Source organism: Corvus hawaiiensis, chromosome 1 (assembly GCF_020740725.1).
Source record: "Corvus hawaiiensis isolate bCorHaw1 chromosome 1, bCorHaw1.pri.cur, whole genome shotgun sequence".
Taxonomy (NCBI): Eukaryota; Metazoa; Chordata; class Aves; order Passeriformes; family Corvidae; genus Corvus; species Corvus hawaiiensis.
In genome coordinates this window covers 95,655,002-95,676,966 of record NC_063213.1, presented here as the reverse complement: position 1 = coordinate 95,676,966, position 21,965 = coordinate 95,655,002, and the positions used below count along the sequence as shown (strand labels likewise).

At 60.2% G+C, this 21,965-nt stretch overlaps 2 protein-coding genes across 3 annotated transcripts; both read right to left on the bottom strand.

Annotated features, from left to right (window-relative positions):
* Nucleotides 1–10,292: 10,292 nt before the first annotated feature.
* Nucleotides 10,293–14,746, bottom strand: DHX58 (DExH-box helicase 58). 2 transcript variants are annotated; one of them, XM_048316834.1, is made up of 12 exons: nucleotides 14,359–14,745; nucleotides 14,080–14,281; nucleotides 13,792–13,982; nucleotides 13,465–13,581; nucleotides 13,116–13,242; nucleotides 12,854–13,036; nucleotides 12,520–12,770; nucleotides 12,247–12,396; nucleotides 11,849–12,010; nucleotides 11,376–11,566; nucleotides 11,102–11,198; nucleotides 10,293–10,852 (listed from the first exon to the last, which is right to left on the bottom strand). In XM_048316834.1, the coding sequence occupies exons 1-12, from the start codon at nucleotides 14,548–14,550 to the stop codon at nucleotides 10,673–10,675; spliced, it is 2,043 nt and encodes a 680-aa protein (XP_048172791.1). In that variant the 5' UTR covers nucleotides 14,551–14,745; the 3' UTR covers nucleotides 10,293–10,672. The 2 variants fall into 2 exon arrangements, with proteins under 2 accessions (XP_048172791.1, XP_048172796.1); XM_048316839.1 differs by lacking the exon at nucleotides 13,465–13,581 and having other exon boundaries at nucleotides 14,359–14,746.
* Nucleotides 14,747–14,925: 179 nt separating this feature from the next.
* Nucleotides 14,926–21,719, bottom strand: KAT2A (lysine acetyltransferase 2A). The gene is made up of 18 exons (XM_048316852.1): nucleotides 21,162–21,719; nucleotides 20,402–20,525; nucleotides 20,178–20,323; nucleotides 19,737–19,826; nucleotides 19,408–19,589; nucleotides 18,964–19,155; nucleotides 18,768–18,874; nucleotides 18,533–18,640; nucleotides 18,310–18,446; nucleotides 17,977–18,185; nucleotides 17,780–17,906; nucleotides 17,443–17,553; nucleotides 17,223–17,366; nucleotides 16,857–16,971; nucleotides 16,728–16,764; nucleotides 16,555–16,618; nucleotides 16,267–16,351; nucleotides 14,926–16,040 (listed from the first exon to the last, which is right to left on the bottom strand). The coding sequence occupies exons 1-18, from the start codon at nucleotides 21,387–21,389 to the stop codon at nucleotides 15,847–15,849; spliced, it is 2,400 nt and encodes a 799-aa protein (XP_048172809.1). The 5' UTR covers nucleotides 21,390–21,719; the 3' UTR covers nucleotides 14,926–15,846.
* Nucleotides 21,720–21,965: the final 246 nt, after the last annotated feature.

The window sequence follows — 21,965 nt, the reverse complement described above, 5'->3', positions numbered from 1 at the left end:
CTGCAGTTCTTTGCCGATAGCAAAGCTCTGGTCCCACCCAGGCCCAGCAGGCAGCAAGGAGGGACAGGACCTTGGCCATGGCTGGGCAGCCCGGCTGCTCCAGGAGGGTGAACCGGAGCCAGGGGCGGGATGGAGGGAGGGGGCCTGCAGGGAGATGCTACTTGCTCCTCAGTCATCGCAGATGGAGCACAAGGTGCCTCCAGGCAAGGGCTCCTCTGCTGCCATGCTCCCGCCTTGTGCTAAGATCAACAATTTTAAGTGCAAAAGTCTGCACTGGCCTGTCACTGTCATCGTTGTTAATATTTTAGCAGCTCCCAGAACCTTTCAGCGGGGCCACACAGTGCTGACACAGGAGAGGAGATATAAAAGCGTCCTGCTGCCCGCCCCAAGGAATACTCTGTCTAGACACGTTATATAAGCACATTTTGCCCTCTGCCAGGACACTTCGCAGAGGATCTCAAAACACTTCCCAAAACTGCTAATTGAGCTTTGGAGCCCAGCTGGGAGGGAACTGCTCCGGCCAAGAGCCCCCTTCTCTGGAGCAGGTACTCAGGGGCTCCTGTCTCCCAGAGCACTTGCCTGCTCACTACTTTGCCTCCACTAAAACGTGGAATTGATGCCAAGAGGTAGAGGTGTGATCGGCCCCGTGCTGCCGCTGGCAGAGGCTGGAGCCTGCAGAAGTGGGGGCAGAGCACGTGCTGCTCCAAAGCCCTCCAAGCCCACAGGTGCCTGGAGGCTCCAGGGCCACCAGCTGCCAGGGAGGGGGAAGCCAGGAGCAGGGAGTCCCAGTCTGAGCTCCTTCTGGGTCTGGAGATCCTGGAACACAAGCAGGTGGCCCAGCAGCAGCAGATCCCACCTGTCCACACCAGGAGTCCCTTTCCCTGCTGCTGTCAGAGTCAGGTCCCCAGGAGCAGCAGTGCGGCACCACTGAGCCTCAGCCTGGCTCATCATAAATCACTTTGGGTTTTCAGAACCCTTTTGCCAAAGCTCAGTGCATCTGTTGGCTGTGCCATCTGATTTTCACAATGTAGGATGGGGGTTTTTTTTCCTCCCTATAAATAATTACAGGCACTCTAATGGATCTCAAATTTTACAGTACCTTGGCTGTCAGGAGCCGGCTGATGATGGTGTAGCCTTCCTCTCCAAGGAGCAGAGGCAGGGCTGGGCTCCTCCACACTTTTTTCACTTACCTTAACCCTTTTAGCCTCATCCTGCCTCCACCACAGTGCAGGGAAGGGACCATACTCCCCTTCCAGGCACGGGGATCAGGAAGTGCAGAGGTGAGGCCTCTTACCTGACCCACAGCTCCCAGCATTCCAGCACTGGGGAACATGGATGCATTTCTCCCCCTCCATGGGAACTCTGGCTTCCCTCTCCCAAGGGCAGTCCTTCACATTGCTTCTCCCCGAGATACTGTTTGTGCCAAGACCATGGTCACCCTCGAACATTTCGGTTTGCTGCAGATATCTCTGAAGCTGAAGACAAAACTCTAAACAAAGAGAAGGTCGTCTCCAGCTGCAGCTCCCTGGAATCCCATGGGACAGAGCAGCAGGAGGCACCGCACACCCAGCCCCTCTATCACGCTGTAGTTGCTCACAAAATTTCTCCCAACCCCTTGCTCAGTTCTGTACAGCGACTTTGTGCGCTTAAAGGAGCAGAAATTGGCCTACAAGGAAACAGGATCGGGCACTGCCAGGAGGGAGGGAGCTATGAGGGAATGGCATTGCCAGGAAGGAATGGGCAACACTTCCCCTTTCTTGGTGTTTCTGAAGCTCAGCAGCTCTGCTTTCAGTAAACAGGGAGTTTTACAATTACCCCAATGCTCTCCATCCTCTGGCAGCTCTGACTTCTCCCCATACAGGGAGGTGCTGGCGCTGCCCGGGGACACTGTGGTGGCACCCCGCCAGCGGGACAGGTGATGGGTAGGGGTAACGAGCTGTCCCAGACATGATGCTATTGAGACATTGCTATTGGAACCACAGGACCCCAGGGGAAGGAGAATCCTTCCTGCAGCACCCACTGGGGTCCTACGACACCAGCTGGCTGCATCACCCGGCTCTCTGGGTGCAGTGAGAGCTGTCTATCTCCTTCCTTGGCACTGCACGGCAGGGACCAGCACCAGGCAGGCTTCTGGGTACAGAGGGACATGGAAGACGGGTGGGCAGAGGAGGGGCTGTGCCCAGGGGCCAAGCCAGGGTCCCACAACCAGGGAAGGTGGGTGTGGGGTGGTTCAGGCCCAGCACCACTTTCCAGGAAGGCTGGCTGGCTGAGCCGTGCCAAGCTGCTCCGGCAGCTGCCGTGGCCGTTCAGCAGCTGTTGAGCTGTAATTGCTCATTGAGTCATAATTTATTTTTTTTTCCTGGTGAAAGCAGCACTGTCAGGGAATTAAAATCTTTTCAAAAGCCCATAAAGATTTCATAAACGTTTCAGAGCCAGATCAGGGGGGGTTTAGCGCCTTCACAGCCATGATCCAGGGAAGGCGATGAGGAGACCAGCAGTGGAACACTCGGCAGCTGTAACTGGTTAAAGGAACAACAGCGCTGGGCAGCACCATCCCATGGGGAGCTGAGCAAGGCTGCATTGCCCCTGCCTGCAGCCTGCACAGGGCAGGACTGATCCCCAGTCCATAGCCTGGGCATGAGGGCCCAGCTGGGCTCCAGGTGGTTCAATTCACCTTGATTCCCATGACATACTGCTGACATGGCTTGTGGGATACAGGGATGTGGCATGGCAGCACCTCCAGGCTCCAGGAGAGCAAAAAGCTGACATGGGGCGGGTGCAGCTGCACCAGCCCCAACAATATCAGCGTCTTGGCTCTCACCTCTTTCTCATCAGCTCAATCAGCAGTGACCCAGCTCTGGCCAGCTGGGAAGTTCAGCCCCACAGCCTGTATGGGCGAGGGGCACTGGCCCCACAAACACCCATGTTTGAGTTCAGACCAGCCTAAGGTGTCCTCAAAAGCAAAGGTTTGCACTCTGGAAGAGCTGATGTAAACATGGAATCAGGTTTTCCCTTGCTGCAGCCCTTTCCACAGGAGCAGGTGTTTGCAGGTGACGGTGGTGCCGCGTTCCCGCTGGCAGCCCCTGCGCCACCCCGAGCACCTGCTATTTTTAGTGTGAGCACGGAGCCGCCTTTGATGGTCCCTCTATGAGCTCTGCAAAATATCTGGGCCAGGCACGCACAGCTCCCACAGCCCCACTCTGCCAGAACACGCTTCCCAAGGAAGGACCCAGGATGCTGAATGAGCAGGGCCTCCAGGCCGACAGGGACACACATGCCGAGGGGGACTTAATGGGGGGCATCGGTGACCCAGAAGACTGACAGAGCTGGAAGTGACTTGCACCCCAGGATCTGCACAGCCATTCCAGCACGGCGATGTAAAACCTAAACCTAACCCTAACCCTAACCCCAACATTAAACCAGAACCTAACCGTAACCTGAATCACAAACCCAACCCTAACCCCAACCCCAACCCTAAACCTAACCCCAAACACAACCCTAACCTTAACCCCAAACCCAAAGCTAACCCTAACCCTAACCCAAAACCCAACCATAACCCCAACCCTAACCCCAACCCCAACCCCAACCCCAACCCTAACCCTAACCCCAAACCCAAAGCTAACCCTAACCCTAACCCAAAACCCAACCATAACCCCAACCCCAAATGTAACCCCAACCCTAACCCCAGCCCATGGGCACCGCAGGCAGGACAGCCCCATTCTCTAACCAGGATGCAGAAACAAGAGCACAAATGGGTCAGAGCTGAGCTGAGCACCCATTTGGGCACCCACGGGTGCAGGACCCCACCCCCCCCACTGCTGTGGGGGTAACAGACGGACCCCTGGCACTGCTCCTGGAACCTGCTGGCTCTGGCACCTCTCACCAGCATTGGGCATCACTTCAAGAGGCACTTGAGTGACAGAGGCACCACTAACTCAGGGGAGAGGCTGCTGTTATTTTACGGCCGTCATTATTTCCTTCCTAGTGTAACTTTTAATTAAAATCTACGGAAGGCCGATAACTGCTCCCTCTGCATAATTGCAGGGAGTAAATTTTATTATATAGGAAAGTGGTTTTAATTTTTAATAGACTTATTTTTAAGGAAGAGCAACACTTTGAAGGGATCTGTGAACCCCAGTAACATTATCAAAGGCGAGAAGAGGAACAAAGATGGGTTTATTACCTGTTCCCCATAAAACTGTTATTTTAGGGGAGTTTTGTGCTTCCTCCTAATGAGAGATGAATTGCACCAGCTTCATTTGGTGTAGGAGGAAAATTAAAATGAAACTGATAAGAGCCCAGCCTCTAGCTCCTGACTTACCTCCCAATTATAAATGAAAGCTCACAGGCATTCCAGAGATGGGGCTTGATGCCTACATTAATTATAAATAAATTATCTACACTTAATGTTTAAATGAAATTTCAGATAAAGCTTTATATTTAGAAAAGCATTGCATCAGTGCATAAATATTTATGCAAGGAGTCTGGGTGAACTGCGGCTGCTTCAGCGTGACGTCGGAGCAGAGCTGGAGCAGGGAGCCTTGGCTGGGCTCTTGGAGGAAGAGGCGCTGAGCCCACCGGAGCCGGGAGGGGAACAGGACAGTTGGGTCCTAAACCCGACCCAGCACTGGTGTTTGGAGAGGGGAGGTGATGGGACACTCCGGGTGCATGTCAGCCTGACGTTGTCAGAGCAGCAGCACGCACTGCCCATGGCCAGGGAGGCTGGTGACAGTGACAATCCCCCAACACTCCCGTCTTTCTCCAGCCCTCAAGACCCTGTGGGAGTGTCCCACGGGACTCCTGAGGCAGGTGCTGCCAGGGCTGGGGTGAGCCTTTAAAGCAGCCAGAGTGGAAGAGGAGAAACCTGACAGGCCTCAGCTGAAAGCTGTGTGGGAAAACAGTAAGGGAAGATAAATAAAGTTGATTGAAATTGTTCAGCCCCAGCCACTTGTGCAGGAGTCCAGACAAGGTCCAGGCAGGATTCAGCATCCTGAGCAGCCACTGATGAGGTGGGACGTCATCCCTAAGGACACAGTGAGCTGCCTCTGCCCACACTCCTGGCCACCCCCAGGATCTGCTTCATGCCATCAAAATCTGGGTTGCAGCAGCTTTCCAGGGCCATGGGTGTATTTGTCTGATTTCTTTCTGATGCCTGAGACAGAGAATCCCTATCAGGAAGAACATCCCAGTCAGAGAGAACATCCTGGCCAGGTGCACACATGACCCACCAGCGAGGGCTGAGCAGGCAGAGCAGGGAGCAGTTGGCCCAGGAATTTTAGCAGGGTCACCTTTGGTATCACAGTGCTGCACAGTCCTCGTTCTGCAACGGGAGCAGTATCTCATTTCTTCCTCAATTAGCTCCTGATTATCAGTGTCCCAGGGCCCCTTTCCAGTCTCTGTTTAATGCACCATTAATAATTCATTTCTCAGATAGCAGGAACGCAGCGCAAGGTTGGGGCTTTGTGACTAATAAGTACCAGAGCAACTCTCATCTCCAAGGGACAAATGAAGGCAACACAAAATAAAGTGGAAGAATCAAAGATAATATATTTAGTGGCCTTTAATCAAACACTGCATAACAGGTTTGATTACTCAGGTGAAGAACACACACCCACACTGGGCTCCCATGCCTCGCCAGCATCATCCCCATCCCACTGCCTTCCCAGAGGGAAATTGAGGCACCTCGAGTTAAAACTAGGGCTGGCCTGCACTGCCCTCCTCCCAGGGTTAGGGGTTTAGGTACAAACTAGACCTTTCCTCAAGCTGGAAAATCCCAGGACCAGATTTCCCGGTGCCCAGCAGAGCCAGCACAGTCGCTGAGGAGTCACACGCATGCTGGCAGCTGCACATTAAGTGTGACGGGATTCTGACAGATCCAATTATAAAGCCAGGTCTCAGCAGAATTGCAGCCCTAAGATTTAGTGCATGAAATTTTGTTTGGGAATTTTTGGATATTGCAGCTTGTGCCAGGGGTCCCCGCAGGCCCCAGACTGTGCCAGCACCAGCCAGCTGTCCCTGGGTCTTACCCCACCATGTTGCATCCCCTCCCTGCCACATCCTGACAATGCCCAGCCCAAATAGAGTCACCTAAAAACGGCAAGAAGGAGAGAACCCACCCCCAGCAGCACTGAGGAAGGGGGGACCTGCAGCCCCCTGCTCTTCTGTCCCACAGAGACGTGCCCTGGCCCAGGGACTGCCCCTGCCCCTGCACAGTCTCTGGGATCACACACAGACTACGAGCTGTAAATCACTTGACTCCCAGTGGCTGAGGATCTGCCCGGGCCTTTCCACACTGCCCTAGGATGCTATTTTTAGCCCTTTCCTAGAAAAACAAGGTGGGCATGTGTGATGGTCCTGTTCTCGGCTGACCAGGGACTTGGCTGCCCTGGGAATGCTCCTCAGAGGAAAGCAGCCAAGAAACCTCCAGGGACCGAAACCTCCAGGGCCATGGAGGACGCAAGGATGTGAGTCCAGCTGCTCCCACGGTGCGTTGGTCCAAAGAGAAGTCAAGTCTCTTTGCCAAGTGTAGGGCTGTTGTGCCCCAGCCAGTGCTGCACGACCTTCTTCCATTAAAACCCCGGGATTAGGGGGTTTGTTTTACTTTTTCTAAGTGGCTGACAAGGGACCCTGGGATCACGGGTGGGCACAAAGCTTGGGATGAAAGCTGGCAGCCTGCAGCACTGCCGCCATTGGATCAGATCAGAGCTGCATCACCATCCCCTGGCTCGGGAACCCAGGAGCTGTTGGGAAAACAGATTTGCCTTTCCATCCGCGAGGCTGTTCCATCCTCTGCCATCCGCAGCTGAGCCCGGGCTGGCAGGAGCAGCCAGAAGACGGTGCCGGGGGGCTCAGTGACTGTGGGAGGCTGGAGTCTTCCCAGTCCTGACTTTTGTGCCCTCCTGGGGACACCCAGTGAAGAGCTGCAGTCCTTTCCCCAAGCCCAGATGGCTCCTGTGCACTGGCACCTCACGGCTGGGCGGGTGGGATCCACACCGGGCACAGGCTTCAGCGGGCACCCGAGTGCCACCCAGCAGGGACACCTCCCTGATTCCCCTGGGATGAGCAGCCCCTGGTCCTGACGTCCTCATCCCAGTGCTCCCGCAATGCCCTGGGCTCGTGCCTCGCCGTGCCGCTGCGTGCCGGGGAGCTGTTCCAACCTAAGCAGAATAAACCTGCAGTGGTTATATTTCCTGCCTCCCGCTCGGGGCGCGAGGGAAATTGTTTGATGCTAATCCCCTTGTTTAATCCAGCGGCATCCTGACATGCGAACAGTCCGGATTAACTCCCGGGGGGAACCGTCCGACAAGCGGCCGGCGGTGGCGGGGCCAGCGCAGCCGAGCAGGACAGGGACGCACCCGAACGCTCTGCGGGCTCCCGTGCGCTCCCGGCAGCGGAGAAGAGGGGATGAAGGAACAAAGTGGGGAGAGGGCTTCTGGTTTTCGGGATGGAAGTCCTCCACCATAAGCACTTCTCTCCAGACTGGAATTTCTCCTGGTACAGAGAGGGAAGTTCCAGCTGTCCCGGGAAAGGTCACCTCGGGGTCTGACGTGCTCCCGGGCTCTGGAAGAGATGCTGTGCAATAGCCAGATTTTCAGATGTGCCTGGGAAGCAAAATTCAGTCCCCATCCCCCTCACCCAGGATGCCACCGGACTCCTGCTGCTCATCCTGCTGCTGCCTGAGCCAGAGTCACGAAGCAGGATGGAGCCACCCCCAGGGCAGGACCCTCAGCCCCAGGCACCTCTTTGATAAAGGTGCTTGAGGTCCTGCTTTGGCTGCTCTGTGCCCTTCTTGCTGCAGACCTGCCCTGGATTTCAAATTTCAATTTGCCCAACTTTATCTTTCGGCCCCAGTTCTCATTATTCCTCTCTCTGCCAAGTAAAAGAGCCCTTTAATACCCAGCAGTTTTCTCCCCAGGAAGACACTTGCATGCTGTAATCAAGTCACATCTCAGGCTCCTTCCCGATAAGTCGAACAGGCTGAGCACTAAGTCCCGCCAAACACCAGCCTGGGGAAAGGGCTGACCTGAGGCGCTGCCAGGTGGAGGAGCCGGAGGTTTTCCAGCTGGTGCCTTGCAAGGGGAATTGGTGCTTTCTGACGCACTGATGACAAATGAAATGAGCTGTGAGAAACAAATTGCTGCATTGCCCTGACTCTGTGAGCACACCCGGCTGCCAGGGGCACGGGGGTTGCTGGGGTAGGAGGACAGAGGCATTCCTGGGGCTGTCCCCATCCTGGCAGCCTGTGGGCCAGGGGCAAACTCCTTCACGGTGCTTCTGCCAGCAGAACTTGCTGCAGCAGCTGTTTGCTGCGGGGCTAATGGTGCCCATCTCTGCTTACAGGCAGCCAGTCGTGATGGCTGGAACATAAGTGCTTTGGGGAGCTGAGATAAGCAAAGGTGCTTTGAGCCACAGACTTCTTCCAGCCTGGGGATTTGGCCACAGGAGGCCAGCTCTGAAGGATGCCAGTCCTGAAGGATGCTGGCTCAGAAGGATGCCAGCCCTGAAGGACACCGACCAAGGTCGCAGCACCGATCACTGCAGCTCGGCTGCTCCCTGCTGCCAGGCCCAAGGTGCCCGAGCCCCTGGGAAGGAGAAGTCAGATGCAGCTGACGTTGCAGCAGGGACGCAGAGGGAAGAACAAGCAGAGGCTGGATACAGACCCACTTGCAAAACCACAGAGATTCACAATGCTGTCCTGGCCTTGTATCCCTGAAGTCAGCTGCACCCCTTCAAAAAGGGGCAAGTTTGTCACAGAAATTCTGGTTTGGAGCACCCAAGCGGACAGCCAGATCTACCAGGGCTGGTGAGAGGTTGCACCACCCAGTGCTGTGGACACCCACTGGGCTAACTCACAACCTGAATTCTCCAAGCACAAATCAGGGCAATTTGAGCTGAGCAAAACGATCTGGGGTCCCTGCGGGAGAGATCCTGCCTAGGGAGCAGGAGGAGAGGCCATCCCAGCCCACAAGGAGCTACAAATAACTCAAATGGCCTCATTACCCAGTTTCTGATGAACAGGAGTTTGGTTTCCCCGGGGCCATCTCCACCTGAAAGTGGGCTGTGTGTGCCTGACACTGCGGGAGCCTCTGGTACCAAAGTCAGGCAGGAGGAGCAGGACTCTGGTCCCCTGCACGTGTCCTCGTCCTTCTGCAGCTCCCCGCCACCCGCGGAGTCACCTGTGACCTGCCGAGCATCCGCGCTGCTTACCGGCGGGGGAGGCGTCCCCGGGCCAGCACCAACACGTGCGGCAGGATCCCGCGGGGAAGGGACACGCGGGGAGCGGCCGGTGCGAGCGCTGCAGCCCCCTGTACTCACCGGAGCATCCCCCGGTCCCGCCGGATCATTCCCCGGTTCCCCGGGCATCCCCCGGTCCCCCCGGATTATATCCCGGTTCCCCGGGCATCCCCCGGTTCCCCGAACATCTCCCGGTCCCCCGGATCATCTCCCAGTTCCTCGGGCATCCTCCGGTCCCCCCGGCTCATCCCCCGGTTCCCCGGGCATCCTCCGGTTCCCTGAACATCTCCCGGTTCCGCGGGCATCCCCCGGTCCCCCCGGGCATCCCCCGGTTCCCCGAACATCCCCCGGTCCCCCCGGGCATCCCCCGGTCCCCTCGGGCATCCCCCGGTCCCCCGAACATCCCCCGCTCCCCCCGGCTCATCCCCCGGTCCCCCTGGTCATTCCCCGGTCCCCCTGGTCATTCCCCGGTTCCCCCGGATCATCCTCCGGTTCCCCGAACATCCCCCGGTCCCCCCGGCTCATCCCCCGGTCGCCCCGGTCATTCCCCGGTTCCCCGGGCATCCCCAGCCCGGCCCGGGGCTCCCTCTAGCGCCCAGCGGCGGCACAGCACGGGCGGACGCGCGGTCCGGGGCTGCGCACCCCGGTACCGAATCCCTCGCCCCGAAGCCGGCCCGGTCCCGGTCCCGGTCCCGGTCCCGAGTCCTGCCGCAAGCCCCGCGGCTCCCCCGCGGCTCGGACGCAAAGCGCTTTCCAGGGTGCTCCCAGGTGAGATCGAGGGGACGCCCGAAGCCCCGGAGGGACCCCCTGGGGCTGCCCCAGAGGGGTTTAGGCTCGTTCTGGGCCTCGAGAAGGTTCGGTCTTGGGTGGGTGGGTGAGACAGGCCACTGTCTGCGGGGGGGGTAGGGCCGGGGCGGCCTCACAGGCTCCACTGTCCCCTGGAGAGCCCTGTTCTGCTGGCACAGCACACAGTGGGGTCTGGCTCTGGTGCCATGTCCCCCCCTCGAACGCTCCTGCCCAGCCAGCTCTTGTCACAAGTGACACGGCCAACCTGCCCCTTCAGTCTAGCACGTGCGTTTTTAATGGAGACCCATGAATTCACAAATCAGAGTGGAGAAGCAGTGGGCTATGTCCTGGCCCCACAAAAACGGATGGTTCTCCTGGCAGGGTTGCAGAGGGGAAGGCAGCAGCATGGGGAGCAAGGAAGGGTTTGGGTAGTTTTTGATCCCAGCATCTCATCCTTTCTTTGCTGCCCGGGGTCAGCAAAGCTCCTTCAGCAGCCATGGGCTCCAGCACAGGACGCACTGCTGCAGCTCAGACCAGCGAGGAAGAGAGGAGTGAGCCATGGCCTTCTGTCCAAGGGTCGAGGAAGCCTCTCCCTTTCATGTGAGACCCTGAAAGTGCCCTGTGAATAGTCCTCTTCTGAACAGAGCCTGTGCTAGAAGGACAGGCCATGGGTGTCAGCGCAGTACTCCAGGTAGTCAAACGCCTTGATGGGGAACGTCACAGCGCTCCACTTCTTGTATCTCCTCTTCTCTGCCGGTGTCTCCACCACAAAGTTTTTGATGCAGAGGATAGGCAGCTTCACCTGCCGGTACAGCATCTCCATGCCCCAGTCCTGTGTGGGCAGGGAGGGGACAGTTAGACACCGCACACACAGCGTCCCCAGGCTGCAGGGCCACGCACACAGGGATGGGCGACTTCCTTGCTCCCAAGGCATGTCTCTCCTTTGCAGGCAGCCTGCGTCCATGTCCCTCAGCACACACGACACAGGCATGTGCAGCTGTGAGCTGGGGCACAAGGCACAGCCCTTCCTGTCCCTCCAGCTCTGACTGGGCTGCAGACACAGGGGGATGGTTGTGCTCACCTGGCTGCAGGCGCTGCAGGCAATACGGCAGCCAGGCTCCCAGTCCCTGAAAGTGCGCTGGAATTGTATTTTCCCAGAGGAAACTCTGTAATACAGCCTGGAAGGAAGGGGACACCAGACAGTAAGGATGATGGTCCAGGGGACACAAACAGGGCAGCACAGGTGCTCCCATAGTCAAACAAAGTTCCTGCAATCTCCCTGTACCAAGAGAAAGAGCTGGCAGCAGGCTGGTGCTACCCCTGCCCGCTCGCCCCTGCCCATGCAAGACTCCTACCTGAATTCGGGGTTGACGTTGACATGGTGCATGCCCTCCACTGTGCGGATGTCGCTGCCATGGCACACGGCCATGTTGCAGTTGACACAGTACAGGCGAACAGCGTCTGGGTCATGCAGCTGCCGCCGCTCACTGATCCTGGCCTCCTTCATCAGCCAGCTGGCTACGGCCACCCGCTGCAGCTCCCAGATCTGTGGGGGACACAGGGGTGATAGGGGTCAGCACAGGGCTGCAGGCAAAGACAGATGGCAGATATGGCAAGATCCACTGAGGGATGCATCATCCCACGAGTGCAAGCGACAGGGCAGGACAGGCAGGGCAGGATGGGCACACACTGCCCCCATGCCCCTCACACAACCCCATCTCAGGATCTGGTGCTGCCCTGGGGCAGAGAAGGCAGCCAAATGCAGGGTGCAGAGGTGGGCAAGAGCTGCCTGGCTCTGCCAGTGCCCATGGCAGCACCCAGCACCTACCTTTTGGTTGTACTCCTGCTCAGGCATGGCTTGCACTGCCTGAATCGCCCTCTTCATGAGCTCCACCCGGTCCTCGTTGAGCAGCTCTCGGGCCACCTCTCTGCTGTTGGCTTTGGCAAGGACAGAGTAGACACTGTTCTCAGCACGGGCACGGCCCCGGGCCTGCAGAGCAAGGTCCAAATGTTGCAGTCAGTAGAAGAGGGACACAGCCAACCCTTTCGTGCCACCCTGTGAGAACAGAGCCACTTCCACCCTCCCCTGCACCTTGTCAAGGAGATGTTCTGCCAGGGGCTGGGCTCATCCCCAAGGACATGCCTGCAGGCAAGGCAAGAGCCCCCATGTCCCACCCCCACGGCTTTGGGGGTTCCTGGCAGGGCCAGAGGGAGTCTGGGCAGCACCTGCATCATGGCGATCTCATTGGTCATCAGCCCATAGCGGACCACGATGTTGCACTCAGGGATGTCCAGGCCCTCCTCAGCCACACTGGTGGAGAAGAGCAGGTTGAGGGCTCCCTCACGGAACTGCTTGATCACATCCTGCTGCTCGTTCTGGGTAGACAGGGGGGTGATGCTTCAGCAGCTGTGTAGGGCTCTGAGGCCTGGGCAGCACCAGCAGCACCCCCAAAGTGTGCAGAGTGGGATCAATCCAGTTCCTGCCCACCCTCCACTCACCTGTGTCATGTGCCTGGTCTGGTTGCTGTAGCCAGCGCCAGTGAGGACGGTGGCCCTGATGTGCTGGAGCGTGGCCGTGGTCTGCAGCCAGCTGAGCAGGCTGTGAGCGCTCTGCCTTGTCTTGGTGAAGACGATGCCACGAGAAGTGCCCAGGGGCTCAAAGTGCTCACGCAGGATCCCCTCCAGCTTGCCCAGCCTGGGGTTCTCATAGCGCTGGTCCCCGGCAAGTGCCTGCAGCCTCGCCCTGTTCTCTGCACAGGTGAGAGGGGTGTCGGGGAGACTCTTTACACCCAAAACGCAGCCAGCATCACCCCCCTCCAGGCCCCTCTGTTACCCTCGAATGTGGCAATGAGGAACTGTTCAGTGGGGTCCTTCTCATCCCTCTCAGCGCTGTAGAACTGCTGGAGGCACTGGAAGGCGTCAATCATCCGCACGGTGTCATTGATCAGCAGAGCGTCGTTGTACTTGCGCAGGTGCAGGGCGCACACCCGGGTCTTGCGACAAAACATCTCTGCAGCTGGTGGGGCCAGGGGACACGGCAGTCACAGCCTGCCCCGTGGCTCAGCACCGCCACACCTGCACTGCTGCACCCTCACCTCTCTTCTCCAGCTCCACGATGCGCTGCTCGTAAATCTGCGTGCCAAAGTCCCATGGGAGACCCGGCTTCTCCATGTACTGCTGGATCTGCACCATCATCTTCTTCAGCTGCTCACCAAAGGGGTCCTGGGAGCAGGGAGGGGCTCAGGATTTGGGAATCGTGGCTGGTTGCATGGCGGGACCCAGACAGTTGCAGGATCCCCCAGCACCAAAACTCTGGGTCAACCGATTTCTCACACTGGCCTGAGCAAAGCGGATGAAGGGACACAGCTCCTCACCCAGCAAGGCTTGAGGGTCTCATCTTCCACCCAGTGAGCAGCCCCATGGCTCTGAGCAGCCATACCTCACCTGCACTCGCTCCTGGCACAGGTCATACTGCTTCTTGGGTTGGGGGACATGGCTCTGCAGGTGCTGCGCCTCGTCCTGCACCGATGTGATCTTCTCAGTGTCTAGGTTGGCACAGATCTGAGAGGGAAAGATCCTGCTTCCACCCTGAGCCCAGCTGCCCAGGACAGTGCACTGCGTGGTGCTCACTGGCAACCTGATGAGTTTGGGGATGACTCCTCTGGTCTGCCCAGCACCCACACACCTGGACATCAACCCCCATCCCAAGGGACACCCTGCTGAACCCCAGGGGAAGCTGTGCTGAAGCAGGACAGGGGGCACAGGACACACCTGCAGGATGTGCTCTACCGCCTCCTCGAAGGACGTTGCCCCCCCAGTGCCAGGCGACGCCGTCAGCCCCAGAACCTGTGGCAGCTCCTGCTCCCTGCTGAGCTTGTGCTGGAGGTATCTCAGCATGATCTTGTTGTAGACGGCGTCCTTGTGCGTGTGGTGGCACTCGTCTATCACCAGCAGCGAGAAATCTGCTCCGGGACAGGGAGTGGAGCGGGGTGAGATGGGGCTCAGCTGGGGGCTCAGCCATGGCTGTGGGGCCAGCAGCTTATGTGGTCTGGTGCCCACCTGTCAGCTCCACGTGCATGTCCTCCTCCGTGCTGACCAGGGCGTTCTGCAGTATCTGGGCTGTGCAGATGATAACATCATTCTCCTTCACCAAGCAGGCGAAGAAGGCTTTGTGGCTGGTGTCCCCACTGATGGATGCCACCTTGAAGGTGTCCTGCAGTGCCTGGAACTCCTTCTCGGTGTGCTGGTCCACTAGGTGCACCTGCGCCCACAGGACCACGCTCAGCACCGGCCAGGACCACCAGCCGTGGCTCCCGCGGTCCTGGGGCAGGGCAGCACCTTGTTGACAAGCACGGCCACCTTGCCGCCCGGCCGGCTCTGCAGGTGCCGCCGGCAGACGTGGACGGCCACGCGGGTCTTCCCGGCGCCCGTGGGCAGGCAAACGATGCTGTTGCGGCCGCGCAGGGCCGGGGCCGCCGCCTCTCGCTGGTACCCCCGGAGCTCCATTCCCCGCCGCTGCGCGTTCCGCATCTGCCGAAGGCGGAACCAGCCGGGAAACGAAACTGGAGGCGGCGCATCCTGCTGGTCCCGGCGGGGGGGGCCGCAAGGGGGGGGGGCCCCGCCGGCCGCGCTGGGGCCAACTGAGCCGAGCCGAGCCGAGCCGCCCGGCCCGGAGATCAGAACCGAAACCGAAACCGAGTGGAGCTCCCACAGCACCCCCCCCGCACCCAGACGGCCCCTGCGCCCCGACCGGTCCGGGACCCCAGCGCAGCACTGAGCACCCCAACCAACCCTGCACGCCAGTTCTGCCCAGTGCACCCCAGCCCCTCCACGGGGATCTTTACACTCTCCCCATCCCGAGTTGTTCCTATTCCCCTCCCCAACACAAACACCCTCCACAACATCCCAGGTTGTCCACCTGCCCACCACGCTGGGGTGAGCCCCACGGATGGAGCTGGGGCTGCACAAAGACATTTATTAAAAAAAAAAAAAAAAACCAAACAAACCAACGAAACACCAGTCAAGTGGAATGGGGGCGAGTGGGGGGCAGGGAAAGGGGTGGGGGGCACAAGGAGGGGGGAGCAAGGAGGGAGACAAGCAGAGGTGTCTGCCAGCTGGAGCGGAGCAGGGGGAACAGAAGCCAGCACAGCACCGGGCAGCCACCCTCCCTGGCACCCGGAGGGGCAGGACTGGGGCTGGCAGCCCCCCACCCCCCCAGCTGGCAGCAGGGGCAGGCAGGGAGGATGTACAGGCAGGGAAGGCAGACCTGCCCCGGGGGAAGAGCTGACAGAGGCAGCAGGAACTGGGGGTGCAGGGCAGAGCCCCCCTGCCCAGCAGGACCCTGGCCCAGGAGCAGCACCGCTGCGGGCAGCCGCAGGGCTGACCCCGCCGTACATTCAGTGTGAGGGGTAGGGGCTGCCTGCACGTGGACGGAGCAGAAACCAAAGCACTTGTGTGCCCCTGCCCTGTCACAGGGAGCCAGGGCAGAAGGCACGATCCCAGGTAGGGGGGACGCACAGGGGTCAGGGGGCTCCCCCTCCCCAGGCAGAGGCAGGAGCTCAGTGCTGTCTCTGCCCTGGGCAGATCCTGATGAGGCAGCTCCAGCCTCACCCCCATTCCCTAGGAGAGGCAGCCAGAGCACCTCAGGGATAAAAGCACCAGCCCCCCCAGCCCCTGTGGTTCCCCAAGAAGGAAGGCCCAGCTCCCCAGGCTGCTCAGCAGCACCAATCCCTCCAGCAGCTCCTACCCACAGAGAGAGTGGGGCTGGATCCCACAGGTCCCTCCCATGGGAGGGCCAGTGGCCACAGCAGGTCCAAGCCAGCCCCCCTACTTGTCGATGAGCCCCCCCTCCTTGAGCTTGAAGTAGAAGAACTTCTCGAGGGTGTTGGCACACTTGCAGTAGTCGCTGTCGGGCGGGTTGTACTCGCGGCAGTTCGTGATGATGCGCTGCAGGTCGGCGATGAACAGCTTCTTGGTGACGTAGTAGCGGTTCTTCAGGCGCTCCGTCATGGTCTTCAGGTCTGGGGGTGGGGAACGGTCAGGGCCCCTCCCCAGGCCTCTGCACCACCCAGCCACTGAGCTGGACACCAACCACAGGTCCCAACTCATCCCTCTCTCACTCTGGGCTATCCTGAGGTTCCCACCACCCCAAACTTGAGTCCCCAGCACAGACCCCACAATGAATGGGGGGGTCCTCAGCCCTCTCTTCTGTAATCTTGTCCTGGGGGGGTGGACACAGCAACCTACCTATTGGGAAGCGGATGATTTCATAGTAGTCTGGTGCCTCTGACTTCTTCACTGGCTCCATGAAGGGCCACGCACTGGGGTGGGTCTGGGGAGAAGTGGGGGGCAGTTGGAGCAATGACCACACAACCCTTGTTCGCTCCAGCACTCAAGAGTCCTGCTCTCCCCACACCTGGGTCACCCCAGCAGGCCCCAAGGGCAAAGCCCTGTACAGCCCATCCCAAGGGAGGCAGCTCTGAGGGCTGTCAGGCAGACAGGCACCCTGGAGCAAGGGTCCTCTCCTGCCCACACCTTGATCTGGGCCAGGAGGTTCTTCAGCATGTTGTAGAGCTGGTCTGGGTCCTTCAGTTCCTTCCTGCAGGACAAAGCCAGTGCCCATCAGTCTCTCTCCATTCCAGGGCCTGGCCAATGCCAGGACTGAGGTACAGGCAGAGCTGAGCCCCTCGCCCTCATGCAGCACTCACCCCTTCTCCTTCCCCAGTGGTTTCCATCCTGTTTCTCCTGGAAGACAAGCGTCAGCGTCACCACATCTGCCCTGCAGCCATGGGGAGGGAGGACAGAGCCCTCCTGCCAGACCCCCTGCCAGGACTCACGGATGCCAGGGACGCTCTCGATGGGGATCTGCCGCACACCCTCCTTGAAGCAGGTCAGGCCTGGGTAGACTTTGCGGATCTGCGCCTGTTTCCTCTCGATCAGCTTCTTGATGATCTGCAGGGAAGGGGGGTTGGAAGGGGGCAGATGAGTGGGGACTGCATGATGCTCTGCCACACCGTGATGTGGGACCCCATAAATCCATTGTGCAGGGCCAGAGACAACCCCGGCCAGTATCAAAGCCACCAGTGCCCCCTCTCTGCCCTGCAAGTCTACTCTCAGGGCCAGCACAGCCCCACACCTCTCCCCCACCTTCAGGGGGAGGCTGGCAGTGCTCACCCACCCTCCTGCCCACTCCTGGGCCGTACCTCCTTCTGCTTCTTGATGATGTGTGAAAGCTCAGTGTAAGGGATGCGGGGGTTCAGCTCACACTCCATCAGGGTCGCCCCCTCGTAGTCCTTGATGTATCCCAGGTAGCGGCTCTTGGGGACCTTGATGTCCTTGGAAAAGCCCTAGGAGAGAGGGGGTGGGTGGGAGGGGGCAGGTGTGCAGCAGAGCTGGGGGCAGCTCCCAGGGAAAGGAGCCCACCTGCTTTTTGAAGTAGCCAATGGCGTACTCGTCCGCATAGGTGAGGAAGTAGAGGATGTTGTGCTTGATGTGGTACTCCTTCAGGTGGTTCATCAGGTGTGTCCCATAGCCCTTGGGGAAGCACCGTGAGACAGGGACCCCCCCCAGGCAGCCCCAGTTGGGATTAACAACCCCCTCCCACCCATGGAAATGGCAGCTGGAAGATGTCCTGGAGCAACTACCACTGCTTGGGGCTGGTCAGTGCTGAGCAGGTCTGGCTGCCCAAGAGGCAGCTACACAGAGACCACCCTGCCCAGCTTTGAGGGGCACACGTGTGTGCCCTTCTCCCCGCTCTCACCTTCACTTGCTCGTTGGAGGTGACGGCACAGAAGACGATCTCCGTGAAGCCTTGGGTAGGGAACATGCGGAAGCAGATGCCCCCGATCACTCGGCCATCCTTGATCAGCGCCAGGGTCTTGTGCTTCCTGCGGGCAGCACAGCCGAGGGTGAGGGGAGCCCCCCGCACCGGCCCCCCCGCATCCCCCAGCCACGCACGGGTCAAAAACGAGGCGAGTGATGTACTCCTTGGGCATGCGGGGCAGCTGGTGCGAGAAGACATTCTGCAGCCCCACCAGCCACATCAGGATCTTCTTGTTGGATTTCTGCGAGAGCGAGTTGCCGATAACATGGAACTCGATGATGCCGCGGCGCTCCTCCAGCCGCGCCGTCTCATCCCGCGCCGCGTTGGCCGACAGCAGGCTGGTCTGGGGGCATGGGGGGGTCACTGTCCCTCTGTTGGGGGAGCCCCACTCCACCCTGGCACACTGGGGAAGCAGCTCTGTGGGCACTGGAGAGCACCAGAGCTGCCCCAGCATCCCCAGCCCATACCTCAGGGCCCAGCATGGCAGCAGGGTCCGTGATGGTCAGCATGACCTCGTTCACCAGCTCCATGGGGATGTCTCCCATGACGCGGATCCGCTTGGCATCCTCCAGCGTCAGGCTCTCAGGTAGCTTCCGCTTCTCCCCTGGGATGGGAGCAGAGCAGCACATCCAGTGCCGGGAGGGACCACGGACAGTTCCAGCTTTGTGGCGTGGGCTAATGTGACCTTACCTGGCAGGGGTTCTGGAGTGCTGGCGTCCAGGCTGGCGGCTGAGCTGCTGCTGCTGAGCTTCTTGCTGAAGAGAGGAGTGGTGGGCACGGCGACGGTGCTGACTGCAGCTGGAACAGACCCGTGGTGCCCATGACTGCTGGAAAGCGCCTCATCAAGCCGTGGCAGCCCAGCTCACTTGCACCTTGATCCTTCATCCCACAGCCCCCAAACAGGGGGAGCTGCTTCCTGAAATACCTGGGCGAGACGCCAGCTGGGCACCCTCCGCAGCTGGCACCGTGAAATCAGCCTCCCAGATTGGAGAGTTCTCACCGTAGATCTCCTCCTCCAGCATGGAGAGGAACCTGGCAGGGAGTGGCACATCAGCATGCAAGCATCCCAAAGGAGGAGTCCCCTCAGTGCTCCAGCAGCCATCCCCACACTGGGCACCTACTTGGGGAAGTGGGTGAGGATCAGTGTCCGCTTCTCCGGCACCAGCTTGTCTTTCTCCACCCGGAACTTCTCCAGCAGCTGCCGGCGGGTCACCGTGAAGATGGACTTGAGGAGGCTGCGCCCGAAGACGTGGGTGGTCTCGTAGCGGGGCAGGCTGTCACAGCTCTGCGGCACGTGGCAGTAGCACAGCCACCTGTGGGACAGGAAGGGGCTGCGGTGACAAGGCTGGAACCAGAGACCCCAGAGCATGCATATCCCTCCTGGGACAACGCTGCCAGGAGCAGGGGCGAGAAGAGAAGGTGGACGAAGGGCGTGGCTGACATTTAGAAGCACTGGCCCCACTGGGTGCCTGCTCTCCTAGTGGACCGACACTCTGGGAGAGCTGGGGAGAGTCCCAGGAGTGAGACCCCAGGGTGGCTGGCTAATTACCACCCCCTGCCCTCACCTGGTGTAGTTGACCTTGTAGGTGGCCACATCGTCGTTCTGGGAGCGCTGACGGAACTGGGACGGCGTCTCCAGCTTCCAGTAGTTGAGGCACAGCAGGAACATCTTGGAGAGCTCATACATGGTCTGGCGCTCCTTGGGTGGCAAGTGGCTGAACTTGTACTGCACAAAATTCAGGACTCCCTGGGGAGAGGATGGAACATTGGGAGGGTGCCAGGGGCTGCTCTGAGTTCTTCTGTGCTGCCTCCCAGAGAGTGAGGGGACCATGGAAGAGCAGCAGAACATAGGATAAGTCATCAGGGCAGTGCACAAGCCTGACAGCAGCCTCACCTGCTCAATGTTTGGTTTCTCAAAGGGGGGGCTCCCCAGGGAGCCCTCGACCACAGGCTGGCTCATCTGCAGGATGCACTTCCGCAGCAGCTACAAAGACACCATTAGACATGGTCACCAGAGTCCCAGGAACTGGATGCTCCAGGAATGGTGGAGGTGGCTGACACTGCCATGGGGCTGCTCTGATTTCTACAACCAGGAAGGCACCGGGGTTGCCCTTGGAGGACACCCGTTCATCCCCTAAAACCATACCCCAAGGGAATTCAAGGCCAGGACAGAGGTCACTTCAGAAGAGGGTCAGTGTTTCAGATCTTTGGGCTGTGGGATGGTTCACAGTCCCAGCTTCAGTTCATGAACAGCGGGACAGCAGCCCCAGCTCCCCACAAGGACCAGAGACCCTGCACAAGTCCCACCGTGAGTGGGGCAGCGAGACATGCGCACCTTGAACAGGTAGAAATACACCTGCTTGGTGTCCGTGTCCTCCTCCTTGTGCACTGACATGAAGAGGTTCTCCACATCTACCACCATGCCCAGCAGACGGTTGATCTCGTCCTCCGAGACGTTCTCCAGGTGGGACACATGGTCCGCTGCGCCGGAGAGAAAGCCGCGGTGAGACCAGGGGATCAGCACTGCTCACCCTGCCTGTGAGGCCCCACAGGAGCTACCCAGCGCGTGGCCACAGCTCCGGCACGGTTCACTCAGGTTGGTCACTGGCTGCTGCAGGTCCATCCGAGGGGCTGTGGGGGGGTTTGGGTTCTTCCAGCCATTGCACTTGCAGGCGTCGTTGGCCTGGTATGAGGGACAGAAGTGGCCTTCGCAGTGGCTCACGTGCTGCCACGTGCTGAGGCTGCCACCTTCTCTGGTGAAACGATTTCCCTGGCTTCCACCTGCCCCTTTTCACCCACCCCAGATTTTCTCAGCCCCCATCCTGCATCACCCGCCATCCCAACACTCTCCCGTGCAGCCCCAGAACCTCGAAGCCCCTGCTCAGGGACATCCCTGCACCTCCCTGCAGCACTCTCTTCCTGCAGCCCCTGCCTGCGAACAGCCCAAAACCCCCATCCTGCACCCCATGTACATCCCAGCACCCAATCCTGCATCCTTTGTCCATGCATTCCTTGCACTCATCCTCCTGCACCCGCTAAGTTCCCCTCCTACACCCATAAGCGTCCTTGCAACTCCCTCCTGCATTCCCCACTCAGGTCAGCACCCCCATCCTTCATCCCCCACCCAAGCACAGCCTTGAACCCCCACTCCTGTATCCCCTGCACCCCCACCCACGCCCGTCCTTGCATTCCCCACCCATGCACAGCCTTGAACCCCCACTCCTGTATCCCCTGCACCCCCACCCACGCCCGTCCTTGCATTCCCCACCCATGCACAGCCTTGAACCCCACCTCCCGCCCTCCCTCCTGTGTGCCCCACCTTGCAAGCCGAGAAGACCCCCAGCTTCTCCAGCTTCTTCCCGCGAGGGAACCCCCGCACCTGCGCCTTGCGTTGGCTCGCCCGCTGCTGCTGGCTCAGCCCGGGCCGTGCCGGGTCGCTGGATCCCGCTCCTCCAGCCGTCACCCCGCTCGCCCCCGCCGCCACCGCCGTTCCCGTGCCCGGGCCAGGCGGGGGCCGCCCGGGCTGCGCGGCCTCCGGCTCCGCCATGCCGGGCCCGGCGTGCGCCCCGCGCTCACTGCGCCTGCGCGCCGGGAACGCCGGGATCCGTAGTCGGCTGCGGCGGGGGAGGGGGGGTCGGTGCTCCCGGGACGGCGCTCCCGGGGCCGGTTCGCGTCACCCGCTGTCCTGAACGGGAGCAGAGCCCCCACTCGGGACTGCGCGTGCCGTGAACCGTCCAGAGAGGATCGAGGTCCGGTCATGACGACCCACCGCGACAGCCCCTCACGGGGCGGTGCCGAGCCGTCGGTGCCCGGAGGAGCCCTGCCGCCCCTCCGGTAACCGGTACCGCGCCCGGTCCGGCGCCGCACGGCGCGCTCCGCACTCCGCGGAGCCCCGCAAATATGGAGCATGGCCACGCCCTCTTCTCCAAATGCGGTGTGTGTCCCGCCCTCCGCCTTCCCACCGCCGGCACGGGGTGCGGCCGAGCGCCCGGCACGGAGCCTGGCCGCGCCTCCTGACCGGTACCAGCGAACCGGGTCCGCCCGCTGGCCATTTATGAGAGGCCGCGCCCACTTTCACCGGGGGGTGCGGCTTAGAGGCGGGCGGGGGCGCGGAGCTGCGGGC

Bases quoted from the DNA above. Each gene is read 5' to 3' on its own strand.
- DHX58 (XM_048316834.1), bottom strand. From the start codon at position 14,550: ATGCGGAACGCGCAGCGGCGGGGAATGGAGCTCCGGGGGTACCAGCGA. The intron at 12,011-12,246 runs GTGCTGCCCAGA...CTTGCTCTGCAG, and splicing joins ATGAGATCGCCATGATGCAG to GCCCGGGGCCGTGCCCGTGC. The intron at 10,853-11,101 runs GTGAGCACAACC...CTGCCCACACAG, and splicing joins CCTGCAGCGCCTGCAGCCAG to GACTGGGGCATGGAGATGCT.
- KAT2A (XM_048316852.1), bottom strand. From the start codon at position 21,389: ATGGCGGAGCCGGAGGCCGCGCAGCCCGGGCGGCCCCCGCCTGGCCCG. The intron at 18,641-18,767 runs GTATTTCAGGAA...GGTCTGTTCCAG, and splicing joins CCAGCTGGCGTCTCGCCCAG to CTGCAGTCAGCACCGTCGCC. The intron at 18,186-18,309 runs GTATGGGCTGGG...CCATGCCCCCAG, and splicing joins CTGCCATGCTGGGCCCTGAG to ACCAGCCTGCTGTCGGCCAA.